Raw genomic sequence first — 21,240 nt, forward strand, 5'->3', positions numbered from 1 at the left:
AGAAGCAGCAAAATAAAGGATAATGGGAATCCTATACACCTGACTTTTTACTTTAGCCTGTAATCAAGGGGACTAATCAGACCAAGATGTGTTGGCATGAAAGCAAATATTCGATGAGAGGGGGAGGAGAACAACTTTTGTGACCAAATTCTTAGTCATCATGGACAAGCCCTCCAAAACCAGTGAAGATTAAGAGAATGTAAACTATAGCATAATACATCCTTTTGGATTATGAATATCTCCAAAGCAATAAGGAGATAAACCATAGTTCTCATGACATATGTGAAGTGCTCATGCCCAAACATCAGCATTTTAATGTGATAATTTTATCAGTTGTTTCTTGGCTTTTACATGTTATTCAGCCAGTTCTGCAGCCATTCTGCGTACAGTCTCTTTACAACTGTATAAATTATCTTCTCCTGTTCAGTGAATGCCCTTAGGCTAAGATGAAGAGGACAGATGAATGTAAACGAAGACACAAGCCCAGCCACACTGAAGGGGAAGAGTCAGTTTGGACAGGAAAGAACAGTGGACCTATTCAGGATTGCCTCAGCCTCTACAGGTGGGGTGAGGTGACAGCCAGAACCAGGCAGACAGGGAATCCTCCAAAACATCAAATGTTGGTAGTTCAGCCAGAGTCCCTCATGACTCCCTAACAGCTCCCCTCCCCTAATGCCAGGTTAGTGCAGTGCTAAACTTTTCATTCTCTTGTGGGGAGTGCAGTGGGTGTCTCTTTCGGGATGAGGAACCTCACTGCAAACAGTGTTCTGCTTGTCTGACCCTTCCCCATGGCAGCTCACCATCCTGGTGGATAGGTAGGAGATGAGCTGCAGCAACTTGAATCTCAAATGAGAAACAGATGTTGAGTGGAGTCCATGGAGGGGCAGTAGGACAGAGGTGCAGGACGAGACTAGGGATGAGAGTTTCTCATGCCTATTGCTTCAGTGGAATAACCACTTTCCTAACTTTGTAACCTTGGTGTGAGCAGAGAGTGGTCAGCTCCTAGCAAAAAGCTGAGGACCAGCTGTCAGGGGCAGGAAGGGGTTTAAGGAGCCAACATTAACTTTGCACCAGGTGGTAACAATTAAGGGAGAGATCCTGACCTGCACTGTACAAGTTACAGCTCAATGACTCCCATATGAGTTCAGTTAATAAAGTTGTGGCCTTGAGAAAGCACATCCCTTGGGTCTCATGTGCATCTCATCTTGTCTCTCTTCCCCTCCTCTCACCCCAGATTAGAAATCAGCTCCTGGCCTAGTTTAACAGCCATTACAACAGCCCAAACTGCACTGCATGGCACAGGATGAATGGAACAGCACTGCAACAACTGAGAAAGGAGCAATATCCATTCCTAAACACTACAATATTTTAGTCACCCTTCAGGATGGATTTTAGTAATCTTTGAATTTCTTTATTTCTCATTATGTCAATGAAATCCCTGAATCTCTCCCACAGCATTAAGAAGTCCAGCATGATTTTATAGTGCATCTTGCACCATTATCAGTGACCCTAAAACCACATCTGGATGGAGATTCAGAGTCACAGAATATTCTGAGTTCAAAGGGACCTACAAGGATCACTGAGTCCAACACTTAAACAATTGAATGAATATGACCTTGGCATTATTAACAGCATGCTTTACCCAACTGAGAAACTGATTTGGATATTTCTTGTTGTGCATGTTACTCATCCTGCACAGTGTCCAGTCGGTGATTATTTACACTTTGTATAATCAGAACATGCTGTAAAGCTTAGAACATAAGTATGATGCTATTAAAATCCACTGTACTGAGGTTATTATTTATTTACATAACCTTTTCAACAGAAGAAAGGACCTAAGGGATAAAGTATTTTCATACACAGAGATATGAACAAAGCATTATAAAAATATTTCTAATTACATTGCATAACACAGCAGTTTTCTATCAAATACTTAGAAACAGTCTGTATCTTTCATCCCCCAAATTACAGAAACAATAAAAGTTTTTCATTTTCTGCCAACATTTTCTTTCTATCAGTGTAAAACCAACTCTGTATCAGATTTTTAAAAGAAAGCCCTTGCCTCGAGCATTTAATTTGTATTGGTTCCATGTTTAGTCAGTAGCTTTTGTAAAATTGATGAATATTGTCTAAAGGCAAGTGCAGACAGGCAAACAGATCTGTATCTTCTGCAATCCATTTAGCCTGGTGCACACGTGCAAGTGAACTATTTTACCCTAATTCAGTCATGGCTGGTGAAAAGTAAATGTAAGCAAAGTCATGAACTTCGCCATTTAAAAAGAATCACTGAATTTAATGTCAGAAGTTAATTTATGTTCTCACCTCTTCCTTGAAAAAACTTGACCTTGGTTCTCATGCTTCTGGAGCAGCTAGGCTTGGCAAACACTTGATATACACAGAACTTTCATTAGAGGCTGTGTCTTCCAGTTCATCCAAAATAGAAATATGTTATCTAATGCTGGAATATAAATGGATTGCTAAAGTATCACTGCAACATGACTTAAATTATAACTATTTGAATAAAAAGAAAACCTCAAAGTATTTGTCAGCTTCTAGTACATAATCCCAACACAGAGATAATTTACACTTGATCTCCCAGGTTTTTTACATATATTTACCTTTAACTCTGTTCTTCTTTTGGGGTACCCTTTGGCATTACTATGTGCTTCAAACAGTTCCATCAACCTTATTCATGTCTTTGCTATCAACTCCTGTGGGCTTTGAAGATATGAAATCTTCTCATACTTCTGCATTTCAACCGAACTCAATCAACTTATACTGATTTAGATGATGTGAGACTGGAATGCAACACAGAGCATTAATCCTGTTTAATCACTTGATTATTGGTATTTTGGCAGTGACTCTTAGGTCTTATTCGGCCAAAGGTGTTCATTTTTCTGTGTCATTGCCATCCATGGCTTAAATGAGTGCTATGTGACTGCACTGAGACTAGTACTAGTTCAGCTAATTCACTACCTTAAATCTTCAAGCATAGGCAAGACCTGGGAACGTGCATTTTTAAAAATTCTATTATTACTGCCACCAGTCTCCTAATAGTGGTTTGGGTTTTTTTCTACTGCTGCTGGAAATAATTATTTGCTGATCATTTTTTAATAGCTATGCCTCCACTTCAGCTAAAAACTACAACATTAATGTGCCTTGTCCACCCTTTGTGGCAGTCAGATTCCTTTCAATACTGTGATCCCCACGGTTTTTAGCAGTGCTTAATTAAACACAAAGTAATCATAAAGTAACAGCATAAATAAACAGTCCTCTCAAACACTGTGTTAACAGTGTTACATCATTAATTCGTTTGAATTCATATTGCTCATTTCCAAAGCAATATCTGTTTCTGAGAACTGCTTTTTTCAAAAGCAGAATTCCCACAACTTCAGCTAGCTTTTCCCTAAGTGATCTCCAAAGTAAACAGTGTTTAGTGTGGCACTAATCCAAATACGTGCTATTTGCCCACTGGTAAAGCCAGCTTTAGCTGGTGCAGGAAAGAAAAAGCTATGCCCATAACAGTATTTCCGAATGTTATGAAATCTGTGGCACAAGAGACAATAGATAAATGAGTGGATCAAGGTAATAATATAATCAAATCCACTTTAGGTAATAAATTATTCTTCAGAGAGTCTTTACATTCTACAGGGTGGCTAACAGTTTTTGCAGAAGCCCAGGACTACAATGAAAACACTTGATTCAGGTCTTTATAGTTTTGCTGGCACAACTACGCCAAAAGTGTTATGAGGTACAATCTCTACTTGATATAATTGTTCTGGCAAAAGCTTATAGGTGTGGACACAGTTTCATACCACTAAAACTGAATTTTTACTGGCACAGCTTCTTTAGCTCCAGGGAGGTCTGGCACACGTTAGACTGTCAAAAGTACAGTTTTCGGCAGTACAAGCCTCATCTGCACGCAGAACTCTTTGCCAGTTCAGAATGCTGGTGTGCTCTGGGTGAGCCTGGCTTCAGCAGTGACTTTAAACAGAAGATTAACACAGGAGGCATATTCATTTCTTGGTGGCAACGTCAACCTCTGAGTCTTACTGGCTTCTTTTGTAGTGGTAATAGAGCCTGAGTGCTTTTTCGCTGTAATGATTTTATTCTGCTTTTTGTGGCAAAGTTGTACACCAGTTCAAGTTAAAATAGCAATTTAACCAAATCAAAATTCTGTCTCATTCAGGAGTGCTGTGTATCATTCAACATAGAATTGTTCTTTTTATAGCACGTTACTACAAAACAGATCACAAACAGCTTCATTTCTCATAGTCTTCTGGTTTTGTTCTCATAGATCTCATTAGATACTGCAATGCCCAATATCAAACCAACAGCCCAAATGGAAAGCCTTATTTAGGTCCATCAGCTCTTCAGGCAATGCACTGGGAAATCTTGCTTCAGAATAGAATTCACAACACACAGAATTCACAACACAAAATAATGCTTAGGAACTGAATTCTGAGCTCCAGGTTGCCAAGGAGGTGTAGATTCACATTGTATATCTCTCCCAGGACTGCTCAACTGCCATGATGCAAAACAGCAAGAAAGTCTTGGGATCTATATTAGGATGCTCCTCCGGAGCTCCTCATCTGAAAAAATGGTCTAGTAAGGAGCCACTGCTCCTTAAAGGACCATCTCCACCATCTCCTGCCCCTCCATCTTAGTGGAGGAAGAACTCACAGCTGTTTTGAAGATCTCCAGTAGGCTCACACCAACTTCACCTCTCATTAGGATGCCCAAATCATTAAGTCTGCTTTGCCACAAGTGTGAGATACACCTTGTGTAATTGCTCAAACCTGCCAAACCAGAGGCAGTTCTAGGCATTCATGGAAGCTGAAATTTAGATACCAAGGGAACCTGTGAAAACACATCGGCTGAGGGAGTTGGGCCTGTTCAGCCTCAAGAAGAGATGACTCAGAAGGAACATTATCAATGTCTATCAGTATGGAAATATTCAAGAACTGTCTGGATGCAATCCTGTGTCTTGTGCTCTAGAACAAGATGATCCCACTGTGGTCCCTTCCAACTTGATCCATTCTGTGCTTCTATGAAACATGGATATCCATGGGCTGTAGGGTCAATGGGAATTAGAGCAGAGGAGGACAGAATAAAGACTGGTTCCTGGACTTCAGGTCTTAAACTCATTTCTGTAAATTTGGGGGCTAGTCTTTTTTATTATGAGACAGTAACCAAGGTACTGTGTGATGACTGGTGAAATCTGCATTGACACATAAAACAACACATGGAGGAATCATAAAGCTGAAAAGGATTTATGTTAAATTACAAAGCTTTTCCCCAGATGATGAGCATCAATAATTCTAGGCTGGAAGGTCACTTGTTGTCCATTGAGTAAGATTTTGTAGATAAGCAATTACTTCTTCAAGATCATATGGCAGAGGCATATTACATTCATCATCACCTGTCCAGAAGGGATGACATTCTGGTTTCTGGTCTTCTGGCAAGCTCTCTGCTGCGTCTGACTGGCATCTGAAAAGAAAGGTAAGCAGATGAACTACTTAAGTAAAACTGTATCCAGAAACTGAATACTCAGCGAGGATATATTTGTGCATTAATTTAAAGAGAAAGATGATAATAAAAAAGAAATACGACATCTTCTGACCAAATGGATTGCTCATTTCCAGTGAAGTTGATTTCTGTTGTAGGCTTTGTATTTTCTATAGGGGTTTCTCAAAAAGCCAATCACAGAGAAAACTCAGTTAGTGTTCCTTTATATGGTGAATTATTTTTTCATTATCTCAGCTGTTATTTAAAGTATGTGATTAAACCATTATCAGATTTAAATGTTTGGCGGTTTCCAATGTATTACTAGATTATTGAGAAAGATTAAACTGAATTTACTGCATTAAGGTCAGGGGGGATAGATTAAACAATATTAAAGAATCCGGACTAGCTTTGTAGATTCTGGAGATTTACAAGTGTATCAACCTGCTTAGGTCTGAAAAAGGCAATATAAAAAGAGAAAATTCTATAAAGATAAATGGAAATGGAGGTTAATAACAACTTCCAGTGATGAATAGGTGGGCAAAACTTCAATAAAATTAAATTAAGAGGTTAGTGTATGTTAGTCCCCAGAGAAAATGTTTAAATTACAATGGTTTTTATTAAATGGATTATTCATCAATACTAGTGAAGTCTAATTATAATATTCAACTGAACTGCAGCTGGCAGAGGAAAGTTTTATAAGTGGTAACTATCACATCTCCAAAGATCAGACTGTAATACAACATGCTGCATCAAGAACATTGTCACACTTCAAGGAAGATTTCTCCCCCTCTTTTCCCTTCCCCTCGAACAATTTTGCATGTTGCTTATTCATCAGTTAATGTTCACAATGGGGCAAGACAAACAAAAATGCTGAGCATTACCATAATTTTGGTATATAGTGCAGGCCTATATAGCTCTTTAAAGAGATAACAAGCAAAATGTAGAAATGCATTTTTATCTCTTGTAAGACATTTTTAAAAAATTCATGTTCCATAAATCACACAATTGCAAGAATTTAGAAGTTGTTTTAAACATATGTGTGTCTTTCATCTCTGTTGTAGCATGAACTCTAAAAATACTGACACACGCAATTTCCTTGTCCATACTGTCAACCTTCTGGAAGAGACTGTTGCCAAATGAAAGATGCCTTCTTCTCTTGGGAATTATTAATAGCAGTGTAATCCCCATGAGAAAACATCCCTCAGCTTTACACCCATGTTGGTGGGTGGTTAATTGCCGCACCAGCATCCTGGGCACTCAATCCATCGTACATTACACTACAAGGACAGTATTAACACATAACATTCCAATATATCTTCAGCTCTCCACATCAGCCCCTGATAATAGCATCTGTTAACATGCACTAAGTACTATTATGTAGCACATCACTTCATAAATAATAAGATTAGCCGACCTCAGGGCCCTGGGAAGCGTAATGTGTTTAAATGTTCTCATTATTTATTTAAAACAAGAATTAAAGGAACAGAAGCTACTTGTGACAATCCTCTTAGCATAAATATTAAACTGTTTGCATTGATAAGCTGCACTGTACAGAATAACAGAGGATTTGTTTTGCTGGCTGCTTTATAATAGTTGTTAGAGCAAATGCAGTTTAGTGTATGAGTTCTGAGAGGTACTTAACTGATCGTGCCATCATGTTTGGAAGACATTTTCCAAATTATATAAAGGAACAGGAGAAAATTAATATGCAGGGAAAGCTGAAACTAATTACAGCATAACTCTATAAGGCTTTTAAAATATTGTTTTATTTTCTGCCTTGGCACAAAATAATATGATCTGTTTGGTGGGTAGTATAAGATAGTGAAGTTTAAGCATTTCAATCTAAAAGGGGATAAATTAACCATCTAGAGATTATTGCAGATGACAAAGCAGGAAGCTCAGCCAGTAAGTACTGCAGGCATGTTACGTGGTCTGCAAAACTCAGCTCATGATAATAATAAACATTCTCTCACACATCTGCTATTAGCAACACAGTTTTCACTGAGAGAAAAGACATATCAGCTTTTAGCTTCTTCGCCATTTCAGCACCCTTTCTTTAACCTTTCATGTCCTTTTGTTCCATTGCTCTCTCACACAAATGGATTGACCAGCTTTCCCCTCACATTTGGGCATTTGTGTTGCTGTAAATGTGGCAGCAGTCAGGGTGATGCTGTGGCTGGACAACCCATGAGCTTCTCACTACTTTCCCTTTTCTACTTTTGTTACCAACAGAGCTGTTGCTGAAAGGTCTCTCCACAACTAAGCATGTGCCTGAACTTCCAGACAGTCATGCACTCGGGAAGTTTTAGCCCAAGCATATTCCATGTGAGGGATTAGAGGACTGGAAGTGTTTTTGTGCAAGTCTGATGACAGAAATGCATCAATGTACTGTAAAAGCACGAAAAAGAGAAAGCAGTGTTGCAATACTCCAAGTTCAGCAATCCCACAGCTCCTTTGTCTTTCTGTTGGATTACTGCTCCTTTGCTTTATATAGCAAGAACAGCAGAACATTTTTGCATTTTGTGAATCATATATTTTGAACAAAATTAAAATCCCTATGATGCATCTGCTGACATCAAAGCCAACTCAAGCTGCTCCTATTTGAAGGTATGGGACTGGGTTCTAAGCAGTCACCACTCACCTGGCAGTTTGTTAGGCAATTCACCTGAATAGCAACCACAAGCTTGGACACAATCATACAATGATGTGCTTTGACTCAGGTTGCAAGAACAAGTCTTCCAGATGAGTATACTACTACTGATTTTACAAAATTTCTGTAGGAGAAATTGTTCCTACAATCGTCTTTAATTTGTAGCAGTGGAACAGAGCTCAATATCTTGAATATTTTAAAATGTGTTTTAAACTGAAGCAGAACAAAGGCACAGATGACTGCACACAATTATTTCAAAATCTTTTGTATCTGACAGCTAACATAAGTTAGCAACAATAACTCACAATAAACAGAAATTATTTTCCCAAATACAAAAGAAACTATGAGGTTCCATGTGGGAAAGACTGCAAACACAGAAGTACAGTGGTAATGGGAATGTACCAAGATTTATAATATTGTAAGTTAATGAAGGTATTCCATATCAATTAAAAACTGTTATTTGAGTTAATGGAGTCAAATGTCCAAAAGACAGTAGAACTAATCTGTGTATATCATACTTACAAAATGTGTAAAGAGTAGAAATCACGTGGGCTCTGAGATACAGAACAGATGCCAAATCAAAGGGCACCTTCAATACCTTATCTGCAGCAGAACAGAAAAACTGCTATGATACATTTCAAAGCCATTTAGCGCAAGACCTTGACAATATATGTTCACCAACATATTACAGAAAGGATTGTTTGTCAAAAGACGTGCAGAATGCACAGAACTCCATAGTCTCTGCTTTCTTACTAACACAACCTAGACCCGTAGCAGTTTCAATTAAAAAAGCCAATTTTTAAGGAACAATTAGTTACTGTTGCAGTGCACATTCTCACTACCTCTGCCCTATAAAGTTCACAGATTTTTGATCCCCTTTTTTCCTGTTTTTTTTCCAAATAAACTTTGCTCATTAATATTGACGAAGAACTATTAATGCATGTTCAACTAAGTGATGACAAACATTTGTATGACTGTATTTGTATGACTGGCATTTGCATGGCAATATATGCCACTTTCCCTGGAAGGTGGCTAACATCTCCATGGGCAGGTGTATCTGTTCACTGAGACTGACACTTGCCTGTTTATGGTTCCCTGGACTGCACTGACATTTTGATGATCAGGGTGTCAGCTACATCAGAGCACACTGATCACGATGCTAAGATTAACCAAGCTAGCTAAAGTGTGTGTTAATTATGAGTATGCAAGCAGTCAATAAAAGGTTAATGCAAAAGTCAAAGGATAAATTTATTTCAGTATTGCATCACTCTACTGACTAAATGACTAACATTATGCTTTGTTTTTAATCGATATATTTTACAGTAATGCGTGAGCCATTGATTTGAAAAACAGTCTTCTTTCTAATAGTTAAGTTTTGCAACTATCAAGTATCAACATTCTTAAAACAGTCCTTTTTCAGTGCAGATACCTTTTTGTTCCCTTGTCAGGGACAGGAATGCATATAAGCCAAGAGGCAGACTCAGGTTCTGCTGATGAATGTGTTAAATGCAAATAAGACTTACCTAGGAATCTAAATAAGGTACCATGAATTAGGGTCCCTGAATTCTATTGCACAGTTTGTCTACTCCAGAGAAGTGTAGTCAAATCAGATCAATAGGGGTCAATCTGCAGCTCAGACTGCACAGGAGTGTTAAGAGTGAGGAGAGGATATAAACAGTCCTGTTTCCTAGATGGTACTAATTTAGCTGTCTACACCTGCCAGCTCAAAGACCAAGGGAGATCATGTGGAAATTCGTAAGGTAAGACAAGGAAGATGGGTCTGGCCATCTCCCCCTTGTACTGATATGGTCAGAAAGGGAGGATGGGATATTTGCTTTGCAGGTACAAAAGCACATGCTCACCCATACGTTCTTACTCCAGCATTCCTGAAATTGTTATGTTTTATATGGGAGCTATTTTCTCCCTCCATTCATGCTAGAATAAAGGTGTTACTGAGCTGTTATTCAGAACTTCAAAGTAACTTTGAAAACAACAGCCCAGGTAAAAACAGCATTCGGATCACCCTGCTGAGACAAATGGCTTCACTAAACCCATATTGACATCAGTTAAAATGACTCAACTCTGCTAACATGAGTGCTGTTCTGAGTAAGAGCAACAGCAGTAACCTCTTCAGACACCATTTTCCATTCTTAAAACTCACAGTGACATTGCACATATGGGTCTGGTCAAATATGGGTTATTAATGTTCCAACAGAGACCTCTGCTGTGTGAACACAAATCCTAATAGTGTTTTTACCTGAGACACAGAGATTTGCTTGCAGGTTTCGATTTTTTCATCCTTGTCCTTCAAATCTTTCCTTTGCATGAAAAATTATTATTCAAACTACGTGTAGTTACTCTAATCTCAGTGTTAGGATTATCCCATGTCATTTCAAGCTGACACTCTTAGGTGGCAGAGCATATACAAGAGGATACAGTGCGTTCTCACCTACCAGAACTGTCATGCAAAGCACAGAGAAGAGATGAGATTACATACACAAGGACAAACACTCAAATAAATTAACCTCGATTTTTCTTTTTTTCTAAATAGTGTATGTCAAATGTCATTGGCAGGTATGACAAATTTACTTCTGCTGCCAAAAGCATCACAATTAAAACCTGATGCCACTTAAATCAATGTTGAAACTTGCAGTGATTTCAACAAGGCCATGATTTCAACCCAAATGCTTTTCTGGAAACCAGTCACAATACACATGAGCTAGTAAGCATAATAATAAACACCATGAAAAATAAACTATGGAAGAAATTAAATAGGCTGGACATAGTTTCCCACAGTGAAACTCAAAATTGTGGCTACATTACTGGCATTGTAAGTCACCTAATACAACATGGAGTAATAAGATTTGATGTTCTGTAACTTCAAAGTTTCCACAGGGAAAAAAAAAAAAAAAAAAAGTTTGGTCAAACTGACTTGCTCAGTAAAGAACAGAAAAACTCTAAAGTGAAAATTGAAGTTGATGCTGTAAATACAAATTCTCCTTCACCTTTGGACGTGGACAGGACATTGTGATAAAGTCCCTAGAAAGGACTGAACAACTTACTTCTGCTATTTGAGGAACTGAACTTTCATTTATCTACATGAAAAATTAACAGGCGGAAGGGATAAATGCAATTAATGAAGAAACAGAAGGGGGGGTGAGAAATTTGAAAAGCAGCTGCTTTCCAGTTGCACGCCCATTCCAGCATGAGCAGCTTCAGACTCTGCACAACTAACACCTTCCCAGGTTTAGTCTACCTTCACAGAACAAAACAAATTACATCAATATTTGACTTTGCAAACCAGATTTCAGAAGTACTGGTCCCAAAAAGGCAGCAAAATGAAACGGCCAGATGGAAAGAGAGCAGTGCTTCATTCTTTTGGACATTTAATCCCCAGTGCATTCCCAAGAAGTCTGTCCCATTTACAACAAGTCATTGCTGATGTTCTTTCATGTGCTGTAACTACAGTCTGCCCAGTCATAAGTAATGGCTGAGACTGGGATTGCATTTATCGAAGGGACAAAATGAGTTTTTTTCCAGATAAGAGATTTGAAAAGAGAATGCCAGATTTAGGAAGGGATGGAGGCAATATCAGTTAAATATTAATCTAAGAAAAAAAAGTATCAGCTGCACAAATACACGAGTACAAATAGAGTCCCTGGCATGTCAGATGATCTTTCCTGTCTTCTTTCAGAAGTTGCCAATGACTCAAGTCACTGGTGCATTTGGCCCTTAGCACAGAACCAAAGTTTACAGTCACTGACTCAAGAGCTTTATGCCTCCAAAATAAACCATTCCATTGGAAATGAGGACACTGGCTAAAATATCCTGAGGCATCACTGGTGACGCTGTAGGACACACTGAAAACAGCCAATGTTATTCTTCTCTGTGCTTCTACAAAGTGAATCCACAGCAGAGTCCATCTTTAACACTGCCCTGCAGAGTGCATTTTGCTGTTCCACAGAGAGGCAGAAGAGATCAGTGAACCTGACACTAAAGAGGTTTAATTGACAGTTGCATGAGCTTGAAAATGTCAGAGTTTTTATTATTACTCAAATAGTATATCAGGTAAATATGAGAAAAACTTAAATTGTTAATAACCTCCAAATGTTGAAATAATTGCAACCAAAGCATTGGTGGAGTACAGATGAAAGTTTTCTAACCCGCCAATGTGTTTCACATGTATTTGTAAAAATATATGAAAAACCTCACAAATTTTTTTAAAGGACATTTTGTTTTGCCTTAACTGTAAATAACATAAAATATTTTTCCCTACCGTATTAATTAAAATCTGTCAAAATATACTTCAGTCTTTCTAAACTATTTAGCTCACAAACTATGGGAAAGAATAAAAGTTTGCTGCATGTATCTTCTGCTACAGACTGGGGATTGTAAAACAAAGCCCCAAAACCTTAGAAACATTTTAGCTCTGAGTGGAAAGAATGGAAGAAAAGAGGATACAAAAAGCTTCTTTCTCTGAGGTAGTAATCTCTGCTGTGGGGTAATTAATAAAAATCTACCCAACTTCTGATGAGTTTATCAATGACCTTCCTTGCCACGTCCACCAATTTTCCCATACAAAGGAGAATATCTAGTAGATGGCACTGCAGCACTGAGAATAGTCCTGCCATCAGATCCATGATGTGAACTTCACTTCCCCAGACAGAGCTTTTCCTCTCATTTGTGGCCTCTGTCCAACAGAGCCAGAAACTGTCCATGAGAAAATCAGTGCACCTCCTATTCCCACAAGGGAACGTCTGTGTGGGGCAGCCTCCATTCCATGTTTGTTTGATTTTTTTAATTAAGAAACATCACTACTCTCTATAAAGTGTAGGGGGTAGGGAAATCCCCCAGAGAAATCCTGAATAAATAACACTGCATTTGCTGAAAGATGACGTTTAATCCAATTTAACTTACAGGTCTAAAAATTTTTCCCTCTCAGTCCTGTTTCTCAGATGCTTTTGTTTCCTGTTCATAGAATAACATGTATACAGGCAACGTATCCTGACTGTATGAGAAGCACATTTATACATATTTATATGTAACTCTTCATTGCAGTACTTGCAAAAAATCCCATCAGTCCAAAAGAGACAGTATTTAGGAGGAAATTTTCGCACCACAGACATGGATTTAGTTACATAGTTATCATGATCAGCAATGTGATGTGAGTTATTCCCACCGTGCTGAGAATATTTGGCTTTGACTTCAAAAAAACACACAAATATATCAACCTCAATATAATATATATTCTCTCAAAAGGAACCTAAAATGCTCTAAGCCTTTGCTGAGACATCTGACGTTCCAGCCCCCTCCGTTTCACTCTACGATCGGCTGTTTTATTTCACTTGCGATCTTTGCTTTCCTATGATTTTTTCAGACAAAGAAACAAAATGTCTGCTATATGCTGAGTATAAACACAGCTGACTTGTTTTCCCCAAAGTATTGATTTTATGCACTTTTAAAATAACTACGTTCATTCTGTTTGCATAATCAGCTGGGGCATTGTTCCTCTACATTTGCAGAAACACAGATGGAATTGCTGATTTGGAGCCTTTGGAGAGATTTTATAGTATTCTCCAGAATCTAAGCTTCTATTAAAATAAGGTTTCAAGCACTTCTGGTTGTGAAGATAGCCTGGACAATGTAAATTGATGCATGGTTATCTTGTTGAGTCCATAACCAGACAGACAGACGCAATAGCATCAAGGGAGCTGTGAACTTCCCCCACTTATTTTATTGGGTGTTTACTTGGGGCCAGATGCTCCCCTCTGTTGTGCAGAATGGCATTAAATGACTGAGAAAAAGAGAGGAAAAGGAAATGGAAATAAAAACCAACAAAGAGGAGAAAAGGAAATCCCCACAGCCCACTTCCCAGGGGGCTACAGATGCCCTCCCTTGCCAGTATGAGACTGCTGGAAGATTTGAGGGTGAGCCATGCATATGGCACTTTTTGAAAGAGACCATATTTTCTGAAAGAATGCCACCTGAAAAGTTAAAGATGCTTCCAGCATCATTTACTCTTTCACTTTTATCTTTTGTACTCCTTTTACATGAAAGTCACATAGGCAAGGCAAAGTCACGGCCGTTTTAAATATCACAGCAGGAGGATGGCCCTTCCATTTACTGCCACCTCCCTTAAACTAAGAATCCCATTTACCAAAGAACTTCTGGATTTAGAGGCTCTGCCCCTCTTCAAGAAGGGTAAAACATTTTCCTTGTTGAGTGCCTATTTTTCCTTAAGGCACCATTTCTCATTAATAAAAATCAACTGTTCTATGACAAATACCTCTTACATAAGCAAAGTGAAATCAAAAGAAACGTGACTGAATGCAACTAACAGTAACTGTATTACAGGATCCCTAAATCAGACTGGACAGAAATGGGTTATATCTTTCCAGCATCAAAGCTATGTAATCCTTCCTGTGTCACTCGTGCAAGCTGCTAACACAACCCACCCCCAAAATCCCACAATTTCCATCAGGACCAAAGTAAGGGTGACCCACAAGGGGCAGCAGTTGGGAGAAGAATGGAATCACAGACCACAGATATCTGTAGTAATTGCTGTGCAAGAAGGACTCCACATATGCTTTTACAGGGAACAGTCCTTCGTGGATGTATGCTTATCAGGGAGAGTGACACCAAATGGAGATCTTGCCCCAGAAACCACCTAGATCCTCTCAGGCTCTTAATAAAATGCACCTTTTGCCTGCTTTGCTCCTTTACAGTGAATTTGCATGTTTCAGTAGTCAAAAGGAAACTATGATAGATGGATAGCAGCACCATATATGAAAGCCAAACAAACACAAGACTAACTCTCTGTTTGTAGACTGAAATTAAGATCTTGTTCGTCACTACAACTTGTGATATAAATACATATATACATCTCTCTCTGTATACCTACATAAATATATACTCACATACGTAAGAGAAGCTTATATCACATTTTCTATCAAGAGCTATGGCCTTGAATTCCTAAGTGGCTTAGGAAACAAACAAACAAACAAACAAAAATAAAGATTTATTTTGCTGCAGAACTACATTGTCTTCCCTGTGTTGTGCACCTCGGCTCTAGACTGCAATCAGAATGTTTATAACATATATTGGAACTAATACCATAAGAGCAATGCAATCCTGAGGGCTAAAACACAGTTTCCTTTAGGTCAACATGGGGTCAAGCAGACGCAGGAGGGAACAAATAATAGGGAAATGAGAAAACAGATACAAGAAAGGCAGAGAGGCTCAAGAAGAGGAAGTAGAAGTTCAGGAGTAAAAAAAGAAAGCCTCAATTGACTAATCACATTTCAACCACTGCAGAATTTCTCCATGGCTACTGCTTTATTCAGTGACTTTTTATGGGTAAATCAGTATAAAAATATACCACCAAAAAAAAAATAATCCAGTGCTGGGAGAGACATAGAGTTGATATCCCAGGAAATGCTACAGTACGTTCAGCCATAAAAAAAAAATCATATGACAACAATATACTCAATAAGCTTCTCTACAAGTGGAGTTAATCTTTCTGACTGCCAAACAAAACCTCAGAATTTTTTCTGTTACCCTTTGCATTTCAAATAACTGAAAACATTATATAGAGATGTTAAATTTCCTTTCCTGCATTAATTTGTAAATAATTACCATTGCCCAAATGTAACATGAATAAATATACTTCTGTACTTCCTTTCAACTGCATTAAGGGAAGAAATGCTATGTGAAAGTTCATCACTATACCTCAAAACTTTGGAATTAATGTAATTCTACAATATTTTTTTAATGCCAGCTAAAATTCCAGTACAGACTGAATCATGATTTAAAGTTATTAGACTGGAATACACTTTCCTTTATGGAATATGATTGCATTCAATCCATTTAAACACAAGATAAACTATGTGCATCTGATCTTGGCTTGCATTCACAGCCATTATTTCTGGAAGTGCGTAAAGAAGTGCAAGGCTCTGATCTATAACATCCTATCAGTGGACTTGAATTCTCCTTGCACCAGGAAGACTTATTAACCCAAGTGAGTACCAAAACGCTACTAGTGGGCAAAACCTAAAACATCTATTGCAACAAATGCATACAGCTCTTCATATCACTTTCTGTGGTTGAAAGATCCTTCTGACTGCAATATGAATGACTTTAAACCACAGACTGAGACTTTAGACCTTTTGGTGGTGCCAACTCACTTGTTTCATATCCTATGATATAAAGTCCTGGCTTTGAGCTCTCTCTCACTACTGATGCTTTTGATGCTTTGTTCTCTTTTTACTTTAGGATGGAAAATAACAAATAATGCTGAGTTCTCTTCTTACTCTTGAATTCTTCTGATGTCTATCTTCAGAACTCTTCTAACATCCAATTTATGTCATTCTTTTTCTTTCTTATGCTGTGAATTTGAAACGAAAGGAGGTAACATAATATCGTAAGATCTATGGACGATTGAAATGGCCTTCGGAGTAAACTTCAGAGTTATTCGTAAAACTATCTTGCCTCAATAGAAAGTAAGAAATTGCTTTTCAATAGATAATGCAACTACTCTTGAAATTCTTCTTGAAGTTATTGCCATAGGGAACACTCCAATGATAATGAGGTATATGGTGCCAATACCTTACGAGTAGTTCAGATGGGTTATTTTGTTAGTTTTTGCAGGGCACGATTCAAATTGATTCACAAACATTTATGTGCTTTCTCTTGACTAAATGTTTATCATAAAATGGCCAAAAAGCCTGAAGTTTGCTAACGAGAGATGCTGACATCTGCTGTGCTGATTGACCGGCAAGGTTACTCACGTTATTCTGCCATTTAATTCCTCTTAAAACATCACATCAGAATCCTAAAGACCTCTTATATTAGTTAATTGAAGACCTGATTCACCATCTGGTGATCTCTGCATCACTGCCCCATGCACAGCACATGCACATGATTATCTGCAACTTCTCTTAAGAACCTGAGGCAGCCATCCTACCCAGTCCCTCTCCCTGCACTTAGTCTCTAGTCCTTGACTAACTCATTACACAATAAGCAAGAATCTGCCACGTGTTATCTGAAGGAATGCAGGACTACAGCAACACAGAAGCAAAACTTCTCAGGGACTTCTGCCAAGTAATCTACACGGTAGCTATACTGTCAGGTTCAAATTCTGTGGATAATGGTGTAATTTTTTGAGGCCAAGGAAACAGAAATCTTCTGTTGTTGGGTGCCATCAGCTGTCCATCCCTCCATATTTTGTGCAGGTTCATGGAACATCAAGATATACATAATGAAAAGTATCCATTTCATTACTCTCACAAGAGACCTACTGTTTTGTCTTCCTTCATTCTGTGTCTGCTAAAGAATAGTTATTTAAACTTCATGAAAAGTGGATGATCTTGGCCTCCTGTACATTTTATTTTGTCTAGGAATGTTGTATTTCAGACTCCATTTTTCCCAGTTTATTGCTTGCCAGCTGAGCTTCTTTTCAATGAATTGCTGATGAAATTTCTTTCTGTGTTACAAGAAACACTCCTTCCCTGAGTATGCAATTGACCTAATGTCCCTCCTACTTAGTTTGCTTTCTCAAATAATATTGTGATCATATTAATCTACAGTGCAAAGTATGCGTTCACCTTTTTCCTTGCTGAAATGCTATTACTCCAATCTGTCTTAATGCCAAGAAATGAGTGTAAACTTTACGGGGCTTGGCAATAGCTATGTAATCCTCCTCTTTTTAGTCCAAACAGCAGGAGTCCTTTTTTCTTTTTTTCCATTCTTAAGAGCTCCTGAGGAGTTACTAATCTGTAGTTTGTATTTCTCAGATATGTGAAGTTCTACAGAGAAATTTCACATGCTACCCTGCTTGCTGAAGTGCCAGTAGGAGCATCTAGGGAAGTTAATGACATTCCTCAGGAAGATGAGAAGCCTATTTTCTTAGGCCTCCTCCTACAGAGTTTTTTCTTTTCACTTTCACTTTAGCTGTTTAGCATTTCACCACTATTGAGCATGTAGGACACTGTTGCCTGCCCGAGCAGTGACAGGCCTGGCTTAAATACTTTCTGATAACAGCTATCAGTTTGATCTCCTTTTTCCAAGCCTTAATAACTTTACCAGGTTCAGTTTACTTAATGTTGGCTTGTCTGCACAGCCAGGGTGAAATGCTGGTGAAATCATGCTGTAACCTCAGGTTCTTCTCAAGCCCTTGAGGAATGTTCCATGTACTTCTTCCCCTTTCTCTTTTTTTTTTTTCTTCCTTGCAAGGTATTAGAAAAATACTGTTCATTTATATTTGTCTCATAATTCAAACCAGGTGCCAATTGTCTCAATACACTTGTGACCTTTCTGATTGGAAGGCTTAGAATACCTTCAAGACAATACTTTTGCGTTATAACAACTTTGGGGCCTAAAAACCTTGTTTGCTTGTTCTGCCTTTTGTCTTTTTTACTTAGAAACAACAAAGGATGTTATTCTCTGCACCTCTGGACTATAGGAAACAAATAATCTTCTACCACTGTAAAACCTCCCCTTGGTAAAGTCAGCTAGGGCTGTGCCTGGAAGCTTCAAGCAGTGTTCCATCCTATTTTTTTCCTCAACTTGCTCCAGAATACACACACACAAACAACATCCATCTTTTCATACAGCCTCCTAGAGATGTTAATGTCTGACACTGTGCTGTGTTATGAACTTTTACCAGACCAAAGAACTCTGTGGCTCAATAACATTGATCTGAATTCTGGAAATTGCAGACTGTTAGAACACTGCTATCATGACAAAGGAGATGGAGCGATCCAGGTACCTACAGGCTCTGTAGAATATCCTTAGGCAGCAGAGAATCTGGTACAGGATTCGACAGATAATATGAATCTATAAAGCATGGCAATCAGCATGCTTTTTCTGGAAAACAGATCTTGTTGGACAAACCCTTTAAGATGACAAGTTCAGTTACTAGAAGAAACTATGGAGGACTAGGATGAATTGATTTACACTAGCTAGTGAATGACTTCTTTTTCCCAAATAGCACTGAATGTCAGCAGAACATACACCACAAGTAAGTAATGGCTATCAAATGACATAAGGATAAACATCAACGGGGAATCACTACTGAATGGTGACCCTCACAAGGGATTCCTCCAGAGACTGATATGGTGGCCAATATTAGTCAGATTTTCATCGGTATTCTGAAAGTGAGTGTCACTGATCAGCTATTTGATAATTTCTGCAGATAGCAGAGAGACTGATATGGTTAAAATCACATGGACGGGACTTAGATCTGCCAGGTCACTTGATGATCAAGACCAAATGTGTTCCAGAACTATATGAAGAAATTGGGAAAAGGATGACTGGAAATGTGATGAGTTTGTGCTCAAAACCATCTGCATCTGAAAACAAAGTGGAGATTACCCCAGACAATTCAAGTTGAATTCCCAGCATAGCACATAATCCTTCTGTATTTCAGTAGGTAGACAAATATGAGAGTAACATGGAATAGACTTGTTTCCAGCTTTTTAGAACTATGTTGAAGAAAGCAGAGAAGAGACTGTGGAGACAGGTAGAAAACACACAGTAATGATTAACTCAATTTGCTTCACTTATCAGATTTAAACTTGATAGACTGAAGGAAAATATCTTGTATGAAAGAGTTCTCTTGTCTAGCAAAGGAAGCTGAAATTTGAAAAAAAAACCCAGTGAAATTCAAATACGCCTGTTTTTTACAGTGAAGTCAATCACACACTGGGACAAACTATTAAAGGAACAGAATATTCTTCATTTCTGACATCTTCAAATCAAGAAAAGATTCCTGCCTGGAAACCATGCAGTTACACAGCTAGCACAGGGATAAAAGGATAAAATTTAGTAACTTATGACAAAAGTCAAAACAGCTGACATAAAAATCCTAAATACAATGATGCTCAAACTTTTACACAACCATTCTTTAATGAGCTGACTTTGAATAAGACTTTTTAAAGTTCCTTGTAATATACATCTTGCTGTAAAATTACACATTCTAATTGGAATACATACTCCAGGAGAATGAAAGAAGACAGAAGAGTTCTATTGTCAAAGCCTCAAAAATGTCAGTTTAGCCTTTGAACCCAGCACACTTTGGAGACAAAAGTCCTGATGCAGGGGAAAAAATCCTTTAGGAAGCATCCATCTTCTCCATTCTTTTGCACTTATTATAGAGAGGTATAAGTCTAAGAGGATTGGCCAAAAGGTATGTACACACACACACATATATTTAATTAATATTAAAATTTCTCATTAATTTATGAAAAATATCAAAGATACAAAAATGTAAGGAAACAGCATATTTATATTTTCATTTACTCAATTTTTTCTCAAAGCTTCATGAAATCACCAAAAATACAAGGTCACACTGAATCAAAGGACATCATCTGCTTGTTTAAAATGTCCTTATGGAAGAATGAGGAAAAGCAGCTGTATTACAAGTCACCTTTCCAGCTCCCACAAACAAACTATTAATGGAGAAAGTCAGTCCTTTACAGCACATTACAGGACCAAGGTCACCTGGGAAGCTGTAAGGCCTCACTGGCTACCCACAAGACCAACTTGATTAGTCTCAATAACCTGCTGCCCTTGCCAAGGGACTGATGGAAAGACCAGTTTTTCAGCAGGCTGCTAACTCAGTGTTCGTGCTTTTTAGATGCACAGTTACACAGGATGAAGTGCCTGGGATTTGTCTGAAGCTCTAAGCTGCACTCACTGCCACGTTCACTACTGCCTACTGGAATTACCATGAGTATTATAATGATGTTGATAATCACAAATTCTCTAAATGTGAAGGCAGTGTAAAGTCAAAGTTTATGTCAAGACTCTTGTCTGCTAAAGAAGAGCATAACTTTGGCACAGTAACTTTATTTGTCTTGCTCCTTTTAATTGCTATAAATCAGGCAATAAGATCCATCACCAGAAAGCACTCCTGGAAATAACCTATAACCCCATTCAGCCACTTTTAAGTGCTCTCTGTACAATACAAATAGACTAAACCCATGCTTTCAATATGTGCATAAATTATGAACTCCGTGTTTTCCCTGCACAGAATCCTCCCTCATATTCCCAATCTTTATTATGATTGAGTAACAACCTGCATT

General features: G+C 38.2%; 1 protein-coding gene across 2 annotated transcripts in view; it reads right to left on the reverse strand.

Annotated features, from left to right (window-relative positions):
• Positions 1-5,008: 5,008 nt before the first annotated feature.
• FTO (FTO, alpha-ketoglutarate dependent dioxygenase) overlaps positions 5,009-21,240 on the reverse strand; it is a 223,101-nt gene continuing 206,869 nt past the window's right edge. For both annotated transcript variants that reach the window (XM_027878998.1, XM_027878999.1), the window contains exon 9: positions 5,009-5,490. In XM_027878998.1, coding sequence (XP_027734799.1) covers positions 5,322-5,490 — 169 coding nt within the window. In that variant the 3' untranslated portion in view covers positions 5,009-5,321. The remainder of the gene's footprint in view (positions 5,491-21,240) is intronic.

The sequence above is a fragment of the Empidonax traillii genome, unplaced genomic scaffold (genome assembly GCF_003031625.1).
Source record: "Empidonax traillii isolate 1590-97213 ecotype Southwest subspecies unplaced genomic scaffold, ASM303162v1 scaffold49:size1601597, whole genome shotgun sequence".
Lineage (NCBI taxonomy): Eukaryota > Metazoa > Chordata > Aves > Passeriformes > Tyrannidae > Empidonax > Empidonax traillii.